The 22255-nt window shown below is 36.1% G+C and overlaps 1 protein-coding gene across 1 annotated transcript in view; it reads right to left on the bottom strand.

Annotated features, from left to right (window-relative positions):
• The window catches only part of Abca9 (ATP binding cassette subfamily A member 9), a 64352-nt gene that overhangs the window by 32318 nt on the left and 9779 nt on the right, over positions 1-22255 (bottom strand). Inside the window, 14 exon segments of the mRNA XM_074045264.1 lie at positions 2073-2253; positions 4960-5099; positions 7501-7591; positions 8054-8192; positions 8404-8448; positions 8450-8524; positions 8724-8899; positions 9387-9497; positions 10000-10058; positions 12778-12946; positions 17281-17428; positions 18261-18446; positions 19085-19226; positions 22022-22248. Coding sequence (XP_073901365.1) covers positions 2073-2253; positions 4960-5099; positions 7501-7591; positions 8054-8192; positions 8404-8448; positions 8450-8524; positions 8724-8899; positions 9387-9497; positions 10000-10058; positions 12778-12946; positions 17281-17428; positions 18261-18446; positions 19085-19226; positions 22022-22248 — 1889 coding nt within the window.

Here is a 22255-nt window from a genome sequence, read left to right as displayed (position 1 = left end):
CTCCAATGCCCACATCTTTGCTCCATTTCAGAGGTGCATCTCTTCCTTTATCTGCACCACTACAACTTGGCATATCACCATACCCAGACCCTCTACACTCTGAACCTTTCTTCCATTCTGCTTCCCAAAACTATAAATTGCAACATTTTCTCTATCACTTGGGCGACAAAGCTCATATTGCATGTGTTTTTCTCCCTGAAGTCTCTTTTCCAAATAGCTGAAAATTCCTGTCTATGATATCACCATTCTTTCTTGCCTCCTAAACCTTCTCTTTTTCACTTTGGTTTCCCTTCTTACCACATTTTTTACTTCTTTTAATATTATCCTAAATGATAACTTCCATTTTCTATAGAAATGACTATTTCCAACAATTTTGTGTCATTGCCCAAATAAGCTTCTTAGCATTCTGTCCTGATTATATCAATCACCCATTCAAAATAAAAATAAAACTCTAATAGGTCCATAAAGTCTACTTGTATTTGGAGGAACTATATTTTTGCAGTGCTGGGGATGGAACCCAGGGTCTCACACATGCTAAACAAATCTCCTACCACCGAGCCAGACCTCCACTTCTTCTATATAATGATGTATTCTTACAATTACTTGTACTTTTTTGCACTCTGTCTTGCAATGAATGCAGAGTATAACAGCTCCTTAGATTCCTCTGGTATTGTTGTGCTTGGCCTAGATCTCCATCCTTCTTTCCCTCTTTAACTCAATAAGTTCCATTCTCCTATACAGAATTCAAGCTCTCCCTGAGTTCTTTGATGCCTCTACTTTGACATCACAACTTTCCTACTAAGTGTCATAGTGTACGTGTGTATTTTCTATCACACTTTTTGATAGATTCCTAATTGCTCTCATGGGAAGACCAGAGGTATAGTTTGGAAGTTGAATGTCCCCCAAAGGTTGATGTGTAAGAGACCTAGTTACCAGAGTAGCATCACAGGATTGTAAACACTTAGCACATGTTCTGTTCTTAGGTCACTGAGGACAGGACCTTGAAGGGGATTGGAATCTTAGTCTCCTATTCTTCCTCTCTGCTCCTTCACTCGTGATGGAGATGCTTTGCTCCATCATGCACTCCCACCATGATGTGACCTCATCACAGGAACAAAGCATGGGGCCACCTGAGCTTGGACTAGAACTTCCAGAACTGTGGGTCTTTTCCTTATAATTTAACTGCTTTTTGTATTTCTTTACAGTGATGGAAAGCTGCTTATATAAACATATACTTTGTTGCATTAAAGTAGTCATTAAGTATTTTGGATAAGTGTTCTTGGTGTAGAGCTGGGCTTATGCAAGAAGGTAGTATTCATTGATAAGGCTGAAGCTTCAAGGGCAAGTGTGAACCTTATAATGGTTTCCAGATGCAGTTGTGAAACTAAAGCAGAATGCACAGAGCCTCAGGACTGTAAAATTGAAATTCTACCTAATTTGTACAGTGCGTTAACTGCCACATTGACTTTGTCTTGAGTTTCTAGGCTGCTGTCTGCCCTATGGATTTCAAACTTGCCAGTCCCCACAATAGTGTTAGCCAATTCCTTAAAATGGATCTGTTCAAAAATATATGCATATATGCAAATATATGTGCATATATAAAAATATATAGTTATACATAAATAAAAATATAAAAATGTATAGATATATTTTATATATGCGCATGTATATGTATATATATATCCCATATACACATTCTATACGTGTATCTCCATATAGAAATATGAGGTATATATTCTATTGCTTCCACTTTTCTGAAAAGTGATGAGAGATTCAGTCTTAAGCATCTGGGGGAGAGGGAATTGGGTTTGGGGGATGACACCTAAGTGTTGACATCCATGTGCTTTTGAAAAATTGCTTTATCACATTGGTAAGATCGAAATTTGTGTTAAACTAAAAGAATCTCATCCTTTTTAGGTTCTGATTGAATACCCACATGAGCAATTTAAAAAATGCATAAAAGGTCAAATACAATTACTGGGATTTATTATATCTAGTTTTTAAAAGTTTTTCTCTCTTATATCTATTTTGGGTGTACAGACCAAAGAACTATGACACACTCAGATACTCACATGGCCAACAGGCTTTTTCTTTCATTCTTTAACTTTAGGAATCGCACTTTTGCTATTGCACAGAGCTGCTGCCTCCAGAGCACCATGCCGCTGACTGTGTTTCTTGTGCTGAGGGAGGACAACACTTGCTCCAGTGCAGCAAGGCTTGCATCACTTTGTAACTGTCCCTGAACTCCAATATCTACAACACAGCACCAGTCATCTAGCAGGTACCATTTTAATTTGCATTATTTACCTTAGCATTGACATATCTGTAAAAATTCTACAAAACAGTCATCCACGATTGGGTGCCAGTGACACATGTGCCTGTAATCCTAGCTACTTAAGAGGCTGAGATCAGGAGGATCACAGTTTGGGGCCAGCCCAGGCAAATAGTTGGAGAGATCCTATCTTCAAAATAACCAAAGCAAAATGGACTGGAGGTGTGGCTCAAGTGGTAGAGCACCTGCTTTGCAATTGTGTAAAACCTGAGTTCAAACCACAATCCCACCAAAATAATAACTAAATAACTAAATAAAGCAATCAATATAAATTCTACATTTCTCTATAGCATTCTATGCAGTCAATAGGATGTTGCATATTTGTTATCTGCTTCATTAAAACCTACTGTGGTACATTGCTGCATTCCACAGACATACATTTCTTCTCTGTTCTAGTCTTTCCTGAGGCCAGCACCAACAAAGACATAAAATCTCACTGTTCAAGATATTTTTCAAGGTAAAATAGGACCTGGGAAAATGAAATTCAAGTTTCTTTTCTTTTTTTTTTTTTTCACCTGACTCATCACTTTGATTTTCCTTCTAACTTCAGAAACACTTCACTTAAAGTTGTCATGGAAACACCATAATTCTCAATACCTTGGGTAGAATGTTTATCAAGATCCCTATAAAGGTCTAAAAGTAGATGAAAAAGTGGGTCAAAAGAATAAACATAATGAAATTGAAATGATTACATTTTTCAAAGAGAGAAACAGGCTGGTGATAGGCCAAATGCACTTTCATCAGAAATAAAACTGTGATGTAGACGTTTCTTTATTTCTGATGCAGACCTATGCACTGCATTAGTTTCCATGTCTTTGAGTATCAAAGTCTAATCTAAACATTTATTTTACTAGCTAGATATGGTGGTACATTCCTGTGATCCCAGCTACTCAGTATGTAGAGTCAGGAGAATTGTGTGGTTGAGGTCAGCCCTAACTAAGTTAACTAGTGAGACTGTGTCAAAAATAAAATACAAAGGGGGCATGGTTCATGTGGTAAAGTGCTTGCCTAGCATACATAGGGTCCTGGGTTTAATCCCCAGAATCATAAATAAATTTTTTAAAACTCTGTTCTTAAAAAACTTAATAGTCTTAAAAATGAGTATATCTTATTTAATGTGTTTTAAAATTTTTAATTCTGTCATATTATAGGGAGTATTTATTCTAAATTATGATTAAAGAATATTTTCTTGAGACTAAAGATTCATACTTTCATGTTAAGATTCTCAGGGAACTATAATAACATACAAAAGAACTACTAGTATTTATAGAAATATGCCATTGACAGTCTTTCCTAGTTTAAAAAATTAAAGGACAAAATATGTACTGTGTAACTTTGTGCTTATCCCCAAGTTCATGCTGTAGTCCTTTCTTTCTTTTCTTTCCCTCCTTCCTTCCTTCCTTCCTTTGTCTCTCTTTCTTTCTTCCTCTCTCTCTCTCTCTCTTAGTTCTTATGAGGGATTGACAGACTGTCCTTTTGAAAGTGTTTTTTTAAGATGTTGGGAACTAAAGCTTTTATCTTAAAATTATGTGTTGGTTAAAGAAAAATAGAGATGTAGTCATGATTTCAGGAATTCTAATGAGTTCTTAATCCACCTAAAGGATGTTCCTTTCTCAGTCTTTCTTGAAATCGCTCATCTCTTTTGGAATGCATTTAAATCTGATAAAACTTCTGTGTGGTCTTCATAAAGATTTCTGTTTTCACAGTGGTACACATCTCAAAGACATTGTGCATGCATCTGAAACTACCATCATTTTGGGGATTTGGAGTATATTTAGTCACTTTTAACATGTCCGACATGAGGATGGATCATACATGACCTTAGATGATTCTACTGTTCCTTTCCTCATGGTACATCCTAGTTAAGAGTATCTTAGACATGATGAAATGCTGTAGTTACTACACATTAGGATTATTCTAGGTACTTATTTATACGTAATACGTGTTATGCTTCTTTTTTTTTTATCCATGATTATGGCAGATATATTCATTCAAGCATGTAGCAAGGGCCCCTGGATTCTCCACTAAGAGTTGGTAAATTCTATGACTTTACAATAAGATCAATGCATTTTTATGGGCTATACTTTAAGAAGAAGTAATCTACCTCAAAACTTTTGGGAAATGAAGCAGCACACTGGAAGATGCAGGAGAAACGTGGTAAACACAGTAGCCCTTCAGATTTTTGTATCAGCAGCAAAGTTGTGAATTTTATGTTTAGTTGCATGCAGATCAGAATTATGTTCAGTAACTTAAATACCATTATATATACAGACTAGATACTGAATGTGAAGCCCCTTAGCTCTCCTTCAATAGTCTGCCACTGTTTTCACAAACCACTTCACTTCCTGACCTGACCGCTCTCTTCCATTCATTCCTCAGATTTCCCTAACAGTCCTAATTTTAGCTTGATGTTCTCCTACACCTCTTAATTGTGCATGTTGCAACTTGAAGCATATTTATGTGCCGTGGTTTACTCATAAGTGACGTGGATATTAGAAGTGACCTTAGGGTTGAGAATATTGAATAGTCAGTCACAGTGCCAGGTACCTTAGCAAGCATTAGAACCAGTTATCATTTTTATCAGCATTGTTATACCAAATCATTCTGTAATCTCTACATTTTATTACCTGGAAACTTGTTTGTCCTTTCAAAGGGCAAAACATAGACAAGTTTTTCTTCACTTTGTGCTGTTAATTTGCCATCGGGGATGTGTTGTTTAACCAGTGATGTTATATTTTCTGGATCACACATTTCATTCAGATGCAAACTAACATTTAAAAGAATACGATAAAGTTATTTTTATCCAACACTGCCTCACAAAACAACTTCCTAACAATGTAGAATGTGTTTGCTATTCATTATATTTACAAGACAAAATGTATAATTTGCTGAAAAAAAGACGATGTAACACTAGTAATAGAGTCCAAAGTGGTGAATCTGTACCACATGGCAGAGTTCAATAAGAAAACTCAAGGACTGTCATTTGGAAGAAATAGATTTCAGCCAGATCTTGCCTGGGGTGAAATAAAGGGAAATACCCAATTTTGTCTCTGTCAGAAAAGTCAACCTTGGCAGGGCACAGTGGCTCAAGCCTGTAATTCTAGCTACTTGAGAGGCAGACATCAGGAGGATCTTGGTTTGAGGGCAGCCCTGGAAAAAAGTTCCTGAGACCTCATCTCAACCAGTGGCTGAGCATAGTAGCACACACCACTCATGCAACCTACCTGGGAAAACTCTAATATGAGGATCACAGTCCAGGCTGGCCCAGGCATAAACAAGACTCTATCTCAAAAATAACCAATGCAAAAAGGGCTAAGGGAATGACTTAAGTGGTAGAGCACCTGCCTAGAAAGCTCAAGGCCCTAAGTTCAACCCCCAGTACTTACTGCAAAAAATAAATAAATCAAGATCCAACATTTGTAGTAATGTATGAGTTCTGCAAAAAATTGGACTTGAACATGGTAAGACAAAAAAGGGGGTAATTTATGCAGTCATTGAGAACATGGTTCTAACATGGTGCTAACACTGTCTCCAAAACTCAGGCAAGCTGTTTACCATCTCTGAGTATTGGTTTTCTCATCTGTGAGATTAAAAAAAAAATACACAACTCTCAAAATAACTTCTAAAGACAAAATAAAATAGTATATATGAGATAGCACATGGCCTTTCACAAAGTAAATCCTCAATACATATTAGATAAATTTATCTTTTTTGAGAAAAATGTATTCAAGTGAAAGCTGGTTGTTTTGATAAGACCATATAAAGTTCTACATGAAACGGTTAGATTTTAGAGACCCCATGGTTAGTCATCTCCACTGAAATGCATTAAGGTGACAGAGTGAGGCAAATGTCACAATTGACTGATGACAGAAACATACAAATCAATTTAAGTTATTCCATGTTTACAAGGTCCTGTGCCTATCATTATCAAAGATACCAAATCAGAAGAATACTTTAGGGATGACCCTTGCCCACAGGGGTTGTTACAGAATGATAATAAAAGCCAACATGTTATAGAAAAAGTGAGGCAGAAGGAAATTGTGTGAACTCAGTTAAGTACTTTGTGCCTTGTCAAGTGTTCACTCATTCAATATTTCTTAGCCTTAACTAAAAATTTGATATCATTACTGCTATTTTATAAGTGACATTATTACTGAGGATCAGAGAAGTTAATTATATTGCCTAAAGCAACAATTCAAATTAGTACATTTAGGGTCCCAGAAGAAGATGCTCATTAAGGAGAAAATATTCAGAAATAACCTTGAAGAATGGATAAGAGTTGGTCAGCGTTAAATGGGATGGAGGAGGACATAATAGACAGTTGTCTTCCCTCAAGTAGAAAGAAAATGCCTAACTATGGAATGTGACTGGAGGTCATCCTGTGGTTCCTTTTACTTGGCAGGTACTGATTCAGTTTGATTCAAATAAGCAATCATGATGAAATGGTAGATTTGAGTAAATTCCTGGGAAGGAAGCGATTCAAATTATTTTTAAGAAATATTAATATTTCAGGGGGAAGTACAGTCAGTGGTTCATACCACACCTATAATCTTGATCCAAAAAATCTTGGATCTTAAGAACAGGGTGAGACTGGTGGATTATTAAAATTTTCTGGCATGTGGTATTCTCACTTGTCAAGGAGGAAGAATAAAAGAATCTGCTTAGAGTTATTTGGAGGATTAAATATGATAATGTGAGTATTCTCTGTGTAACTATCAAGTCCCTAAAACGTAGCCAATACTTAATTAATTGATACATGGTGTTATACTGATAACAATTATTATCATGAAGAGAAGGAGACAGAAAAAAATGGTGGAGAAAATGAAAGTCAGGGAGAATAGAGAGGAGACTATTGGAATTGTCAAGATGAACAAAAATAAGCATTTGAAATATTGTTAAGAAAGGGATTTAAATATCAATAAATTTAGCAAGCAGCATACTATGAAACTATCTTCTAAACATTTTATTTAAAGCTAGATTAGCCACTCTTAGTTCTTATTATCCATAATCTCACATAATTTATATTCTATCTAATAAAGAACGGATGATTTAGTTCTGACACAGCTTTCTTGAAATGAATGTAGTAGTTATGCACATTCTTTGACTTATTGACATTGATAGCACCTGCCATGGCATTTTTAACATGTCTGCATCATTAAGAGCTGTACCTTAAATGGTAGCCAATGCCCCATTTCTTCTTCAGGAACAGAGAGGAGCCTGCACACTTCAGTCTCCAGTTGGATATAAACACTTTCCTATCTATTTAGGAAAAACCAAAAGATGAATTATATTAAGGAATTACTTCTTCACTGTTCACAAAAGAGTGAATCCATTAACAGATAATGTATTTTGGAAGCATGGAACACTAGAATGGACACTCTTTAATGATACCACTTTCTTTGTCATCCAACAACTACAATGATAAACTGTTTGATTTTTCTCTAGCTTATTTAGGAAAATTACCAATCATTTAAACCACTAACATCCATAGTAAATAAAACATAATATATTTTTGAGAATGTTCTGCTGTTTTGCATTGAAATCAGAATACTTCTGTGGAGCAAAATACTCTGGGATGCAGACACTCAAATGAGTAGGAGCAAAATTCCCCTGTCTGGGTCCATGGCAGCCACCAGTGAGACACAGCTGTGGATCTGTCTATTCAGAATATGTAAATGCCTCTACTTTCTTACTAGGATATAGGAAGAAAACAAAAATTACCAGCCAGGATGTCAGCCTCATCCATGAACTGGGTACTGAAGAGAATTACTCTGTTCGCTTTCCTCTCTTTCAGGAGGTTCCATATGTGGTGCCTTGAAAGGGGATCTAATCCAGCTGTCAGTTCATCCAATAGCAAAACCTGAGAGCAGGAAAAAACTTAAAATAACTTGTCCCTGTCAGGCAAGATTCCTCTATAAAGCACTATAGTTGTAAGTTGGGGAGAAATACCTTAGTACTTAATATTTCATTGTAAAAGTTTTCCTACATTTATCATTTGCAAATCATTTATCTAATACAATAGTTTCAGAGTCTCCAATCCAATTTCACCCAGTAGTCTTACTTTGATTTACCTGAGGATCTCCCAAAATGGCAATCCCAAAAGTTAGTTTCCTTTTTTTGTCCACCACTTAAATTTTGAGCAAGAATATCTTGAATATTTTCCATCACTAAGTCCCGTAAAACTCATTGTACCTGGCCAAACAAAAAATATTAGCCCAAAACTCAAGATATTTATTTTTTTAAGGCTATCATTTTTCTGTCTTTGAAAAGGGCCTTTTTGTCTAACCTTGAAGTGAATTGTGTACAAATAATTTAACACAAACATCTGTAACATTTTGTAGGTAAGCAATTTCATTTTCGTAGCTGCCTAACAGCTAACATGTTCACATACCTCTTGCTCCACTTCCTGTGGGAGAATCCCTTTTATCTTAGCAAACAGCTTGAGATTTTCTCTCACAGTGAGAAAGCCAAATTGTACATTGGATTGTGGACAAACTCCAGTGAACTTGCTGACAGTTTCAAAGTCAGCCATTTCTGAAAGGGTCTGATTATAGACGGTGACAGAACCTACAAGTAGAAGGTAAAGAGTTACCACTAGGACAAAGTGTCATATTGCTTTTAAGACACTTTAAAATGGAAATCAATGTATGTAAATTACTGGACTCTCTTAACCATATTTTACCTGTAAGCAATATACAATTGACTGACTAAAAATTTAATGTTCAAAATAACATCCCATCTAGCAGGAAGGCCAATTAGTAACTGAAAAATCTTAAAGCTATTTATAAATATTTAGAGCACAACATTTTCCTAAGTAAATACAATTATATAAGAACAGCTTACACTTTTTAAAAATATTTAGTTTTTTAAAGTGATACATAAAGATAAAAATTATACACATCACTGGGGTACAATATTTCAATACATGTATTCATTATGTAACATTTAAGGAAACTTCTAAAAATTTATTCTTAAGTGCATGATCCAACAAGTAGTTAATGAAACTATCGAAGCTAGCTAATAAAATGCACAGTTAACTCATTTGCCCTCTCACCTGATGTTGGGAGCGACAGCCCACTAAGAGTGTTTAACAGGGTGGTTTTCCCAGCTCCACTGTGACCGAGGAGGGCAGTGATCTGGCCTTCATATATGTCCAGTACCAGACCTGGCATGATTTCAAAGAAATTACACTCAGAATTACTCAACATGGTAACTTCACAGTCTCTGCAATTTTTATAATTTCTCATAGCATAAATATATTTGGCTACCATTATTCAAAATAAATTCAGTCTCGAAACTCTTCCTTTTAAAATTGTATCTGATGTTATACATATTTTATAACTATAGCATCATCAATGATAAGTCATCAATAATTATTTGGATAAAAGCATTTTTACCCTTATAGATAATATGCTGGCTATAATAAAGATAACTTTAGTGCAAGGTCATATGATGAGTTGAAAATAAAGAATTTTTCTAAATAATACAGTCTACTTTTAAAATTATTATATTTATTACATTTGCTTGGATGGAAACATAATTTGTTCAAATAAAAAAGAATCATGATATCCGGAATATCTTATTTTCAGCTCCTACCAAGGTGCTAAAATAGTGAGACATAGTCTGTAAAACAAATAACCAAGTTAAATATAACACTATTTTATTACCTCTCAAAGCTTCTATTTTTTCATGTTTTCCTGTATACTCTTTTTTAAAGTTTTTGATTCTGAAAAAAGAGGAAAATGTTTTGAGGAAATTGTGAAGAGTGTTAAGTCAAGTCTTTGAGGCAGGATGAAAATCTGGGGTAGGGGGGTCTTTCACTCTAGTTGACTGGAACAGAGGAAAGCTGGAAGTGAAATTGATGGGTAGGAGATGCTATGGTGGTGAAAAAAAAAAAAAAGCAGCACACCAAAACGAAAGATTAAGGCTTTGAGTCAAATTGTTCAGGATAAAGTTCCAGTTGTGTCATGTGCCAGCTCTGTTATAAATACTATGAACTCAAAACTCATTGAACTCATTCTTCTGCAAGAAAAGAAAATGACAACGTTATCACAAAGGGTTGATTTGTAGAGTAAGTAAGAGAATAGATGCAGAACACAAAATGCTTGGGACATAGTAAACCTCCAAAGAAGGAGAGAGAAGAAGACAACAGAAAAAAAAATGTAAGACAAAGACAGATTTTTAATGAGCTCACAGAAAATTATCTTAAACGAGTTGCAGTTCTACTAGAAACCAGACCCTGTGCATTTTATCTGCATTATTTTCTTATATTATCAAAACAAATTAGCAGGTGGTTTGTGTTAGTCTGCTCAGTCTGCTGTAACAAAATATCATAAACTGAGTGGCTTAAAGATTAGACATTAATTTCTCACAGTCCTGGAGGCTGGAAAGTCCACGATTAAGATGCTAGCTCACTTGGCTCCTGGTGAAGGCTCTTTCCTGATTTGCAGATGGCTGTCTTCTTGCCGTGTCTTCACTGGGTGAGCATTCATCTCCATGTCTCCTCTTGTAAATATACTAATCCCATCATGAAGACCCTTGCCCTCATGATTTCATTTAGCCCTGACTACTTCTCAAAGGCCTCATTGCTAAATGCCATCTGTTTAGGGGGTTAGGATTTTTGACACATGACTTTTTTTTATACAGGCTCACACTATGAGCTCAGGTTGGACTCAAACTCACCATCCTCCTGCCTCTGTCTCATATGAATTTTGAGAGGACACAGTTCAATTCATAGAATAGGTACAATCTAGTTAAATATGGAAGTAAAAACTGGAGAGGACAGGCATTGGGGTACCATAACACTAGATTGGGCAAATGGGGTTCAAATACTGTCTCTTCCTAAATGATGAGGTGTGGGGCAAGTTGCAGGACTTTTTCTCACCCCTCTATCACCATCATTTGTTTTTCAGGCAGTCATAAATATCAGTTGCTTTATTCCTTCATTCAATCAAAGCAATAGCAATGGTGGGTTTTTCCCTTAAGTTTTAATGGAATTTACCCTTAGTGTTTAGATAACAGATTCTAGATTTTAGATTAGGTAGAAGCTACACTGTGGTTGGTACAATAATGCATTTTAAATAACAGATTGTTCTTCTGCTTTCTATACTGAAAGTTGATGGTAAGTCCAGCTTGGACTCTCGGATGAAATGACCCAAGCTCTGAACTCTGCAAACTGGTGTTGGACACAGTGCAAGCCACAGCAATTAAGCAGGGCAGGCAGCGTTGGGTTCCCATGCTATAGACTGAACCTTCTGGACAGCCGTGTGGGACTGCCTACTTCCAATTCTTTTACTCCTTGATAGAGATACATTTTCTAGAGCATAGGGCTAATCTTTTGGTCTTCTTTTTTATTTTTGAGGCAAGGTCTTGATATATAGCTCAGACTAGCCACAACCTTCTGGTACTTCTGCTTCTGTTTCCCAAGTGCTGGGATTATAAGTGTGCACCATCACTTCAGGCTATAATCTTGTAACTTAGAATTCATCAACTTTCACCCCCTTTTCCTTTACTACTGAGCAAATCAAAACGCCTTCTTGCAGCATTCAAGGCTTTTTACTACTGCTCTGATAAAATGTGATTCCTTCTTAGACAACAGAAAGAACATAAAACTTAGTGTTCCAGCGTGGAAAGAGATCACAATCCTTGAAAAACATAGAACCAACTGATGAAGAATGATAAAATACTACTCTTTGTTGTCTGTTCATGTTAGACCTATACTTTAGAAATTACATAACTAGAGTTCAGAGTTAAAATAAATTAGTGGAAGAGGTAGATCAGAAAAAGGTTTTATTGGGATGGACAGCCCATGGAATAGTGGACAAAAATTGAGCAAAGATCTAGGATTTTAGGGATTTCTAGCTGTTTGGAAGCCAAAGCAGTAGCCACTGAACATAGCACGTGCATCTTTTCCCAGGGAAGGGATAACTGGTTCCAGTACTCCTAACTTCTCACCTTCCCTTCTCATCTCTCTGGAATGTCTCTTTCTTACATTCTGCCTCACCTGACATTTTGCCTTCATTGGATCAGCCAGAACTGAAGAGGGACCAAATGAATCACAGAGGAAGGGGATGAGAATAACCAGGGAGATGATAACATTGTGTATCACAGAGAGAGAGCAGAGGAAGAGAGAGCAAATCATGAGGAGGAAAATCACGAGAGACAATGGGGAAATGGAAGTGTGAAGATTATTTATCAACACTGGTTGCAACAGCATAAGATAGCGGTAAATATAAATGCTGAGTATGTGAGAACACAGAGTGCAGTAGGCTGGGGTAGGTGGTCACAGAGGGGCACAGAAGGCAATCTTTGTACATCAGTGTACAAAGATAGATAGATGATAGGTAGGTAGGTAGATAGATAGATAGATAGGTAGGTAGATAGATCAATTGGTCCCTGGTCTCTGGCCTTTTCTCCATTGTGGTTCCATGTGACTTGTTTGTTACCTCATGGCTTCTTTCCCGAGGAACTCAGGAGACACTGGTTCAAACGACTCATTGAATGAAGGATCAGAATCTACTTCATTCTCAAGGTCCACAGGAATCGCTCTTTGGTGTTGAAAGCAAAGAGAGGACTTCAGGAAGAACAAGGGAGAATGTCGATGTCCATACTTGTCTACATGGGCAGGAGGTAATTAAATGTTAGATCAGCCACCACTTCAAGGGTTACAATCACTCTAAGGCAGCTTGTCAATGCAAGTCCTTTGATATTAAACCTGGATCTACATTATCACCTTAAAAGATTACTGTTTTCATTTGCTTTTGGCATATACAGAACAAACTGGAACAAACACCTGAGATGTTATCATCTAATGTGATGTTTCTAATATGAGAAGAATGTAGCATTGCAAACTAAATGGAAAGTTCTTCAAAGCAGAGTGAGATGTTTCAGGAGGAATTTAAATCCAACATTAAGAACAACTTTGAAAAACTAAACTCTCCCAAAATTAATGAACCAATAAAGAAATGGGCAAGTGAACTTAACAGAACTTTCTCAAAAGAAGAAATTCAAATGGCCAAAAAACACATGAAAAAATGCACACCATCTCTAGCCATAAAGGAAATGCAAATCAAAACTACACTAAGATTCCACCTCACCCCTGTTAGAATAGCCATCATTAGCAACACCACAACAACAGGTGTTGGCGAGGATGCAGGGAAAAAGGAACCCTCTTACACTGCTGGTGGGAATGCAAACTAGTACAGCCACTCTGGAAAAAAATTTGGAGACTTCTTAAAAATCTAAACATTGATCTACCATTTGATCTAGCAATACCATTCTTGGGGATATACCCAAAAGAATGTGACACAGTTTACTCCAGAGGCACCTGCACACCCATGTTTATTGCAGCACTATTCACAATAGTCAAGTTATGGAAACAGCCAAGATGCCCCACTACTGACGAATGGATTAAGAAACTGTGGTATTTATACACAATGGAATTTTATGCAGCCATGAAGAAGAATGAAATCTTATCATTCACAAGTAAATGGATGGAACTGGAGAACATCATTCTGAGTGAGGTTAGCCAGTCCCAGAAGACCAAAAATCGTATGTTCTCCCTCATATGTGGACATTAGATCAAGGGCAAACACAACAAGGGGATTGGACTTTGATCATATGACAAGGCAAGTGCACACAAGGGAGGTATGAGGATAGGTAGGTAACCCATAATAAAAAAAAAAGATAGCATTTGATGTCTTCAATGCAAAGGACCTAATGCAGAAACTTTAACGCAACAAAGGCCAATAGGAGAAGGGGACCAGGAACTAGAGAAAAGGTTAGTTCAAGAAGAATCAATTTAGAAAGTAACACATATGTACATGGAAGCAATGCTAGGAATCTCCCTATACAGCTATCCTTACCTCAACTAGCAAAAACTCCTGGTCCTCCTTATTAATATTCATACTCTCTCTTCAACAAAATTAGAGATAAGGGCAAAACAGTTCCTGCTTGGAAGTGAGGGAATGGGGCGTAAGAGAGGGGGGTTGGGAGAAAAGGAGGGGGCGGGGGGTGGGGGTGGAGAAGGGGGGGAGTAATGACCCAATCATTGTATGCACATATGAGTAAAAGAAATAAAATTTAAAAAAAGAACAACTTTGAAGTCCATTTGGCCAACCAAATGATTATGTTCACCAGAGTTTCCCACTATGATGAAAAATAGAACTCTTGTCATTATGTGTCTTGTTTATCAAAACAGTAAGTGACTGATAAATATACAAGATAAGGTTTCCCAGAGATCCTGGAGGAGGCAATAAAATTAGGCTCAACTTTTTAAACAAAAGAAATGGAGAAAATAGGTATTCATGAAGAAGAAAAATGAAAGGCTTCTTTGTGGTGATTCTCACCACTACCACTAGAGCAACTCCTAGCTCCTTTTCTGTTCTATTCTTGCTAAGATTAATGATTAATGATGGAGAAAAGGGGAATAAGCTATGGAAGTTTTCACCAGACAGTAATGGTTACTAATTAAACCCATTTCTGAGTTTACTTTTATGCACTTTACAAGTTTGATTTCACCAACAATATGTTGTTACATTTTTTAAAAAAATTAAATAAAGAATAATATGAAGATTGGTTTTAAAGTATGTAAATGAATCCAAATTCAACTATCATGATGGTATCTGTCTCCCTGAATTATCTTTCTACTGGTACATAGAATTTTTTCAGACAATTGCAAATTTTTAGTAAATTATCAAAATCAATCATTTTTTCATTTTCATTCACCCTATTACACAGTTTTAGAAATTCAGACTCATCAGAGATTTCAGAATTAATCTGAGCAAAGCTCTGTGTGTAATATGAATCCCTTATATGACATCTGTGATATTCGGGGGCAGAAATCATATCATCCGCAGTTTAGAGTCCTAAATAGTAAGAAATGACCACTTCCTACTAAGCCAAAATCCATTCCAGGCTTCACCAGTCCTTTCGTGATTTTAATACTCTTTTAGGCAGAGGCCTGTGTACTATGACAGGTATTGTTTCCAATATGACTCTTCAAGTTATTGTTAAAAATGTCCCCTGGTCATGGTTGGCATAATTGCTCTGCTGCTACTCTTGACTGTTATTTACATGGAATTTTAGTTTTTAAAATAATGTTACTCAATAGTCTTCTGTGTCCCCTTCTTACATTAAGCATAAAGAAAGAACTTTTTTTTTACATGCTTGAATTAAATTCGGATAGAGCACACCTACTGTTTTCTCTGACAACAATTCAGGAATCCTGTCAAAATTGATGTCAAGGAGTTTTTCCTTGACATTTCTGGAATCACTTTTTCCTAGTGAACTTAAGCTAGCTGGGACTTCTCAGCACTTCCATCTTAATAGAGTCTACAAACTCTTTCTACCTTTTATAAAACCACACCCACGAAAATTTCAAACTCAGTAAGTCATAGCCAGTAAAATACAATTTTTTTCTTTTGAAAAGCCCTATGTTCATCTGTGGTGCCTTCTTTTACAATATCTCTTTTGATATCCATGTTTCCTCTAAAAAAAGTAATTTGCTAATATTTTCTTCAATTATTTACAATAATCTGCATTTTAAATATATGTTGATAATTTAAATAACTTCAGTTAGGTAACTGAACATCCTGTGGTTACCAACATGTATTACCTTGAAATCATTCCTATAATGTTCCATTTACTATAAAATTGGCTATACTTCATAAGTTAATAGAGCAATTATGTTGTCTTCAAATTTTTACTTTTCAAATTTATTTCATTTGTAGAAATTCTCTCATGAGAAATATATATGTAAAATTATAATATATACCCTACATATTATCATCCTGCTATCACCATACCTATTAAAACTTTTTATTCTCTTTTATTAAAGTACTTTGCATCTATTTTTAAATCTTTAAGCATTGCTATTTTTATACATTTCAATTTTTTTTACTGATCTTGGATAGGCTAAGTATTTTCTATTTTTAGGCCAGTAAAACTTTTCCATTAGCATTTATGGAAACTGAAGGTTATCAACTTTTAGTTTGCATAGATTAAGATAGTGACATAATTTTCTTTAACATGTAATATAATAAATTCTATTCCTGGAGTAAACTCTACTTGGTTATTATATAGTAATTACGTGAATCGTGGTTGGAATGGATTTGGTTTTGCTCATTGGGATTTTGCAACCATGTGCAAATGTGAGATCAATCAAAATATTTCTTTTCTTGCAGTATTTTTGCACTGTTTCTGCCTCCTTGTCTTTAGTACCTCAAAATAAAGTGGGATCTTTGGTGTAACTTCATTCTCCTGTGAAACTTCATCTCATCTTCTTTGAGATGTTGTCTGTCAGCATATGGAGTAATTTTGTGATCTCCTCCTCTCAGATTAGTTAAGGTTCAAACTCCAAGTATATCATAAATATCACAGCAATAATGATAATCCCCAACATTTCTTATTTCAGGAGTTCTTGAAAGCAGAGGGCCACTATCAAGCACCAGTTCTCTCAGAAACATGACAGATACACTATTTGAAAGGTCCTTTCCTTCTTCTCATCTCTTAATCTCTCCTCCTGCTCTTCCCTGACATTAATCTGGTATGAACCAGGAAGTAACAGAAGACTTTGTTGCAAGTACAACATTGTGCATTCATGATTACTATTGTCTAACAAGTGAGTTCTAAGGGAAAGTGCCTAAATAGATAGTCCCAAGATAAGCTTCAAAAACTAGCATTCTTCACTTAATTCTGATATCACCAACAGTATTATTACTCATAATCTCTCACAAGTGCTTCTTTTTTAAAAAGAAATGGGCTAAAGACTTATGGTAGGTACACGTCTTAGAAAATGATTCTATATACAAAGTTCAGTGTTATCAGACTTGTTTTACAAATTTTGAAAAGAAAATTCTAGATATTTTACATTCAATACATTGTAAAAGTTATTTTAAGTAAATGCAATTAATGACATTATGTGGAATTACAAGCATGCTACTACTTACTGGGCAAAATTTTGTCAAAATATAATGCCAATACCAAGTACAGTAGAGCATCCAAAACCAACGTGAAAAGCGTGGCTATGATTAGGTATGAGTCATTTGAAGAAACCAAATGAACATTAGAATTCACGTCATAGTCCAAATGTATAAGCTAAAAAAAAAGATAGATGCATAGAATTTCAAAAGGATTAACATAGTTTTAAGAATTATTATTGTCTCATTTCTGCTAGACACCAGAATTGCAAAGATGAATAAAACACAATTTGCATTTTTACAGAGCTGCTTTACTAGAATGCACAGCAATCAACTCATCTAACTACAAACCACAGGTGACAGCTCTCAAATCTCCTAAGAGGAAGTCAATACTCAAGGAAGGTGATGTCTGAGCTGGACCTAGCATAAGACATTGTCAGGATTTGGGTGGAGAAAAAGAAGGGTGTTCTGGAGAGGGGTCAACATTTCAGAGTACAACGGGAGTAGCATAATTTAGGAGTTGACCAGAAGACAAAATAATTTCTTATTAAGCTATAGTAAGATACAATGAGTTTACATGTAATCTAAACTTTCATTTAACATTTTAGAGTTATAATGTCACAACCAGAATTAACTTTTCTGAGAGGAAATTCAGTTTCATGTAGAAATGACCAATTTAAAATAAAAATGTACTTTTTTTCCCAAAATTCTTGGTTTTTAAATATTTGTGACAATATAAAGGTCATATTTCCTGAACTTAAATCAGACAAATATTCATTGGAACAACCAGTAAAAACTGAACAACACCAACCATCCAATATCACCCTAGATTTAATGACTTAAGAAATAAACAAGAAGGCTGAGAAAGAAAAATAAAAACTTCTCCTAAGCCTTAAGTATCTTTGCAAAAGTGGGATGGAAATTTTAATGCTTAATGTATGTTGCATGAATTATTGAAGGAACATTTTTCAGATGTTTTGAAAAGATACAGTAGTTTTCTTCACTCTTACCTGGGCCATTCCAGCAGTAAAGGCAAAGGGGCTAAGAAGACCTAAGATCCATTCCAAAATGGCAGGAAGATGTCTGTACATTGCAGTGAATCCCAGACTCCCCCAAAAAATGGTAAGAAGAAAGACAGACAAGCCAGTAAGGAAAGGTTTCTTTATCAACACACTCATCAGGAAAGCTAAAGTTATCTGAGAAAAGAAAAAAATATTCAGCTGGTACTTTGCTCTGAGAATCATCAGTAACATAATGGAAGGAATTTTATATTGCTTTTTTTTTTCATTTTTCTTTTATTATTCATATGTGCATACAAGGCTTGGTTCATTTCTCCCCCCTGCCCCCAGGAATTTTATATTGCTATGATTTGGGTAAGTATCTCCCGCAAAGGCCCATGTGTAGGGCTTGGTCTGTAGCCCATGGTATTACTGGAAGGAAGAGAAACCCTTAAGACATGGAATCTACCGGGAGATCTTCTGGTCACTGGGGACTCGCCCTTAAAGGAGATTGTGGAGTACCAGCCCCTTTCCTCTTTCTATCATTTTTTGCATCCTGGCATAAGGTGGGAAAATTTGATTTGCCATGCACTGCTGATATGAGTGCTGCCTAGCCACAGGCTCAAAAGTAACAGAGTCTACCAACCAGGGACTGAAACCTCCAAAACAACAAACTTTCCTTCTTTTTTTTTTTCTAAGTGCATTTTTTATAATGATGGAAAACTGATTAACACAACAAATGCTGCAAACATAGCCAAAATGGGGAAAAGAAAATCACTGACATAAGGTTAGGGGAAGAAGGATGGGAATCAGGGGGTAGAAATTCAACAACTTACCAAAGACAGGCCATAGAGAAGAAAGAGGGTGAAGACCACCACAAAACCCGTTAGGATGACAATATGGGCAGATTTGACAATACTTGCCATCAAAGTGGCCATAATAAGGACGAATCCAGCATACATCAAGCCCCAGGAGAGCCTAGGGGGGATAGACAGCATTGCTCCAGAGTTCTGGTAATTTGTCACTTTTATCATTCATTTATCAGCAAATGGATTGTGGAGTTTACCATGTATCAAGGATTAAAAGGATGCAATAGCTGGCAAATTAGAAAACTTTCTTGCCCCAAAGCTCATGTTCTCTAGAGAAAGGTAGATAATAAGCAGGTACACAGGTAAAATAGATACCTTATTGCAAAATAAGAGAGAATAAAGTGGGTGCTACAATGAGCGTAATTGGTTGAGGTTTCTAGGAAGAGCTTTTCAGGAACATCAATGATGGTTGTCGGGTCTGCACAACTGTCAGTAAAGTAATTATAGAAACAACATGGGCAAAAAATAGATGACAAAGCAGGGATTGAAAACTTTTTTTCAAAAGAGCCAGATCGTACGTAGTTTAGGCTTTGCAGGCTGTTTCGTGTCCTTCAGCCTGCCTTTGTAGCACAAAAGTGGTGATAGAAAAACCTGTAAATCATGTGTGGCTGTGTTCCAATAAAAATCTATTTTTAGACAATGAAATTTGAATTTCGATAAATTTCTATGTGCCACAAAAGTATTACTTTCTTTTTACTTTTCTCCCAGCATTTAGAATGAAAAGCTGGGCTGCAGGTGTGGCTCAAGTGGTAAGACATGTGCCTACCATACACATGGCCTTGAGTTCAAATCCCAGTACCACCAAAAAAAGTTATAGAATGGAAAGCCATTCCTAGTTTTCAGAATGTACAAAGGTAGGCCAGAGTTTGCCAACCCTTGACACAGATGGTTGTGTGCAGATACACACATAGCCACAGGACACAGATAGATGCAGATAGACAGATGGATATGAAGATGTGGTTTTAGCCATTAATAATGCCAAAGAAACATTAAGAAAGGTTCTATAAAGGAGAAAGAGAATAAACTTTCTAATCACATAGATTGGGTTCAAGTTTTCTCCGCTACATTGTAACTAGATAATCCTAAAGCATAATTACTTAATTTCTTTAAACTTTAGTTTCCTCTACTGGAAAAATAAGAGAATTAAATGAAATTAGGTTTTTTAATGGTTTAATATGGCAGCTGGATTATAATGGGGACACGGTGGACAGATGGTTTGCCCTTATTTAAAGTAAAAAACATCAACATGTTTTCAGAAGTCTGAATTTTAATGCTTAACTGGCATGATTCCTTTTCACAGTAGACTTTGTCCATCTGAAACAGCTCATCTGTCCACATTCTATAAATTCTCCATTGTTTCATTCGAATTCTATACAAATAAAATGTCACAGTCTTTCTTCATGGAAGGACAATTGCCCTCAGTTTTTAATCCTTCCTCATTAGATTAGAGGTTTTTTTTTTATCATGATAGTTACTTTTCTCTGCCTCTGTATATTTCCATCATCTTTTAAAATAGAGACAAAAATTTCCTTCAATGTTATGATACATCATTTTAATTCAAACAAGAGCAACAGGAAAATTCCCATTGTATAAAAAACCTGCAATCTCTTCTCTCTACTTTTCCACTTAGTACACTGCTTCTTTAAAAAATAAATTCAGCATAAATCAGTAACATTAAATATGTACAGTCTTCCTGTACTTGACAGTACTTAACTGTCTTTAAAGATTATTCAGTGTATGTCTAGAATTATTCATCTATTCTACACATCTTGTTTAACATTGAGAATATTATCACAATGTATAAAAGGCAAATTCAATATCCACAGCTTTGATTTCTGAACTTCACTACTGACACTTCACTACAACCAGTTTCTAAGTGATCACTTGGCTAAACTCATCAAAACATTTACTTGCAAACTGACTATCTGAACCACAGTTTCCTGACTTGTTCCCACTGTCCTGTCAGGCCATACTTCCCAATGCTCTATCAACTGATCATCTGATATTGAGTGCCTAATGTTTCTTATTTTTATTCATTTATTCACGTGTGTACATTGATTGGTTCATTTCTCCCCCTGTCCCCTGACCCCCACCCCCAATCTCTTCCCCTCCCCGCTTGCTTCCAGGCAAAACCTGTTCTGCGCTTTTCTCCAGTTCCATTGAAGAGTAGAAATAAGCAATAATGAGAAAGACATAGTGTTTTTGCTAGCTGAGATAAGGACAGCTCTACAGAGAGATTCCTAGCATTGCTTTCATGTACAAATGTGTTAGAACCTTGAGTATCACATAAAACACTTAACTACATTTTCTTCAATCTTCATGACCAATATGAAACAGACATTATTATTAAATGCTTTCTAAGAAAGAAAACTGGGATTTAAAGAGCTTAAGCCCAAGGTGTTAAGTACTAAGTTCTGAGTGGACATAGCCTCCCAGGCCTGGGTTCTCACCACTGTGCTGCACTGCTCCTGTCCACACTGAGGAAAGCCCAGTGCTCAGAAGCGTCAGAGATTCCTCTCCTCAGTGTCATACACGTGATGACTCATTCAACACGGGATCAAAGTCAACCACCTCATCTAACACCGTATCTGAAACACACATCTCATTGTACAGCGGAAACCTCAACTTCTTGTGCATTTGGGTTCACATGGTGACTAGTCACCAATAGTCACCCTCTGTGTTCTTGGTGTCCTGAGGACTGGTAGACATCTACAGGACCAGGCTTTCCTTAAGTCATAGAAATATAGAAAGTTCCAGTACTAAGCATCGATTCCATGACTTATCATGGCACTACTATATGAAAGCATCAAGTCTAAACACAATACTTTATAGGACTAGGGAGTCAAGACATATTTCCTATTTATTTATTTATGGTGCATCATAGATTTTAGACATGCAATTTACCAGAATGCAGACTCTCGAAGGCCCATCATTGTCATCAATGACTTAATGTACTGTCTTTCTTGTGTCACATTGACTGATACATAGTATATAAACGAAGAAAAAGAAATGATGCAGAAGAAAATGAAAAAATCAGTTGTAACTCCTCCTTGGGCAACAAAAGGCAATATCTTCATATTTATACCAGTCACTGACATTAGCTCCTCCATCACTGAGTGATTTGTTGTGATCTAAAGA

The sequence above is a fragment of the Castor canadensis genome, chromosome 11, assembly GCF_047511655.1.
Source record: "Castor canadensis chromosome 11, mCasCan1.hap1v2, whole genome shotgun sequence".
NCBI lineage: Eukaryota > Metazoa > Chordata > Mammalia > Rodentia > Castoridae > Castor > Castor canadensis.
This window is presented reverse-complemented; position numbering and strand designations above follow the sequence as displayed.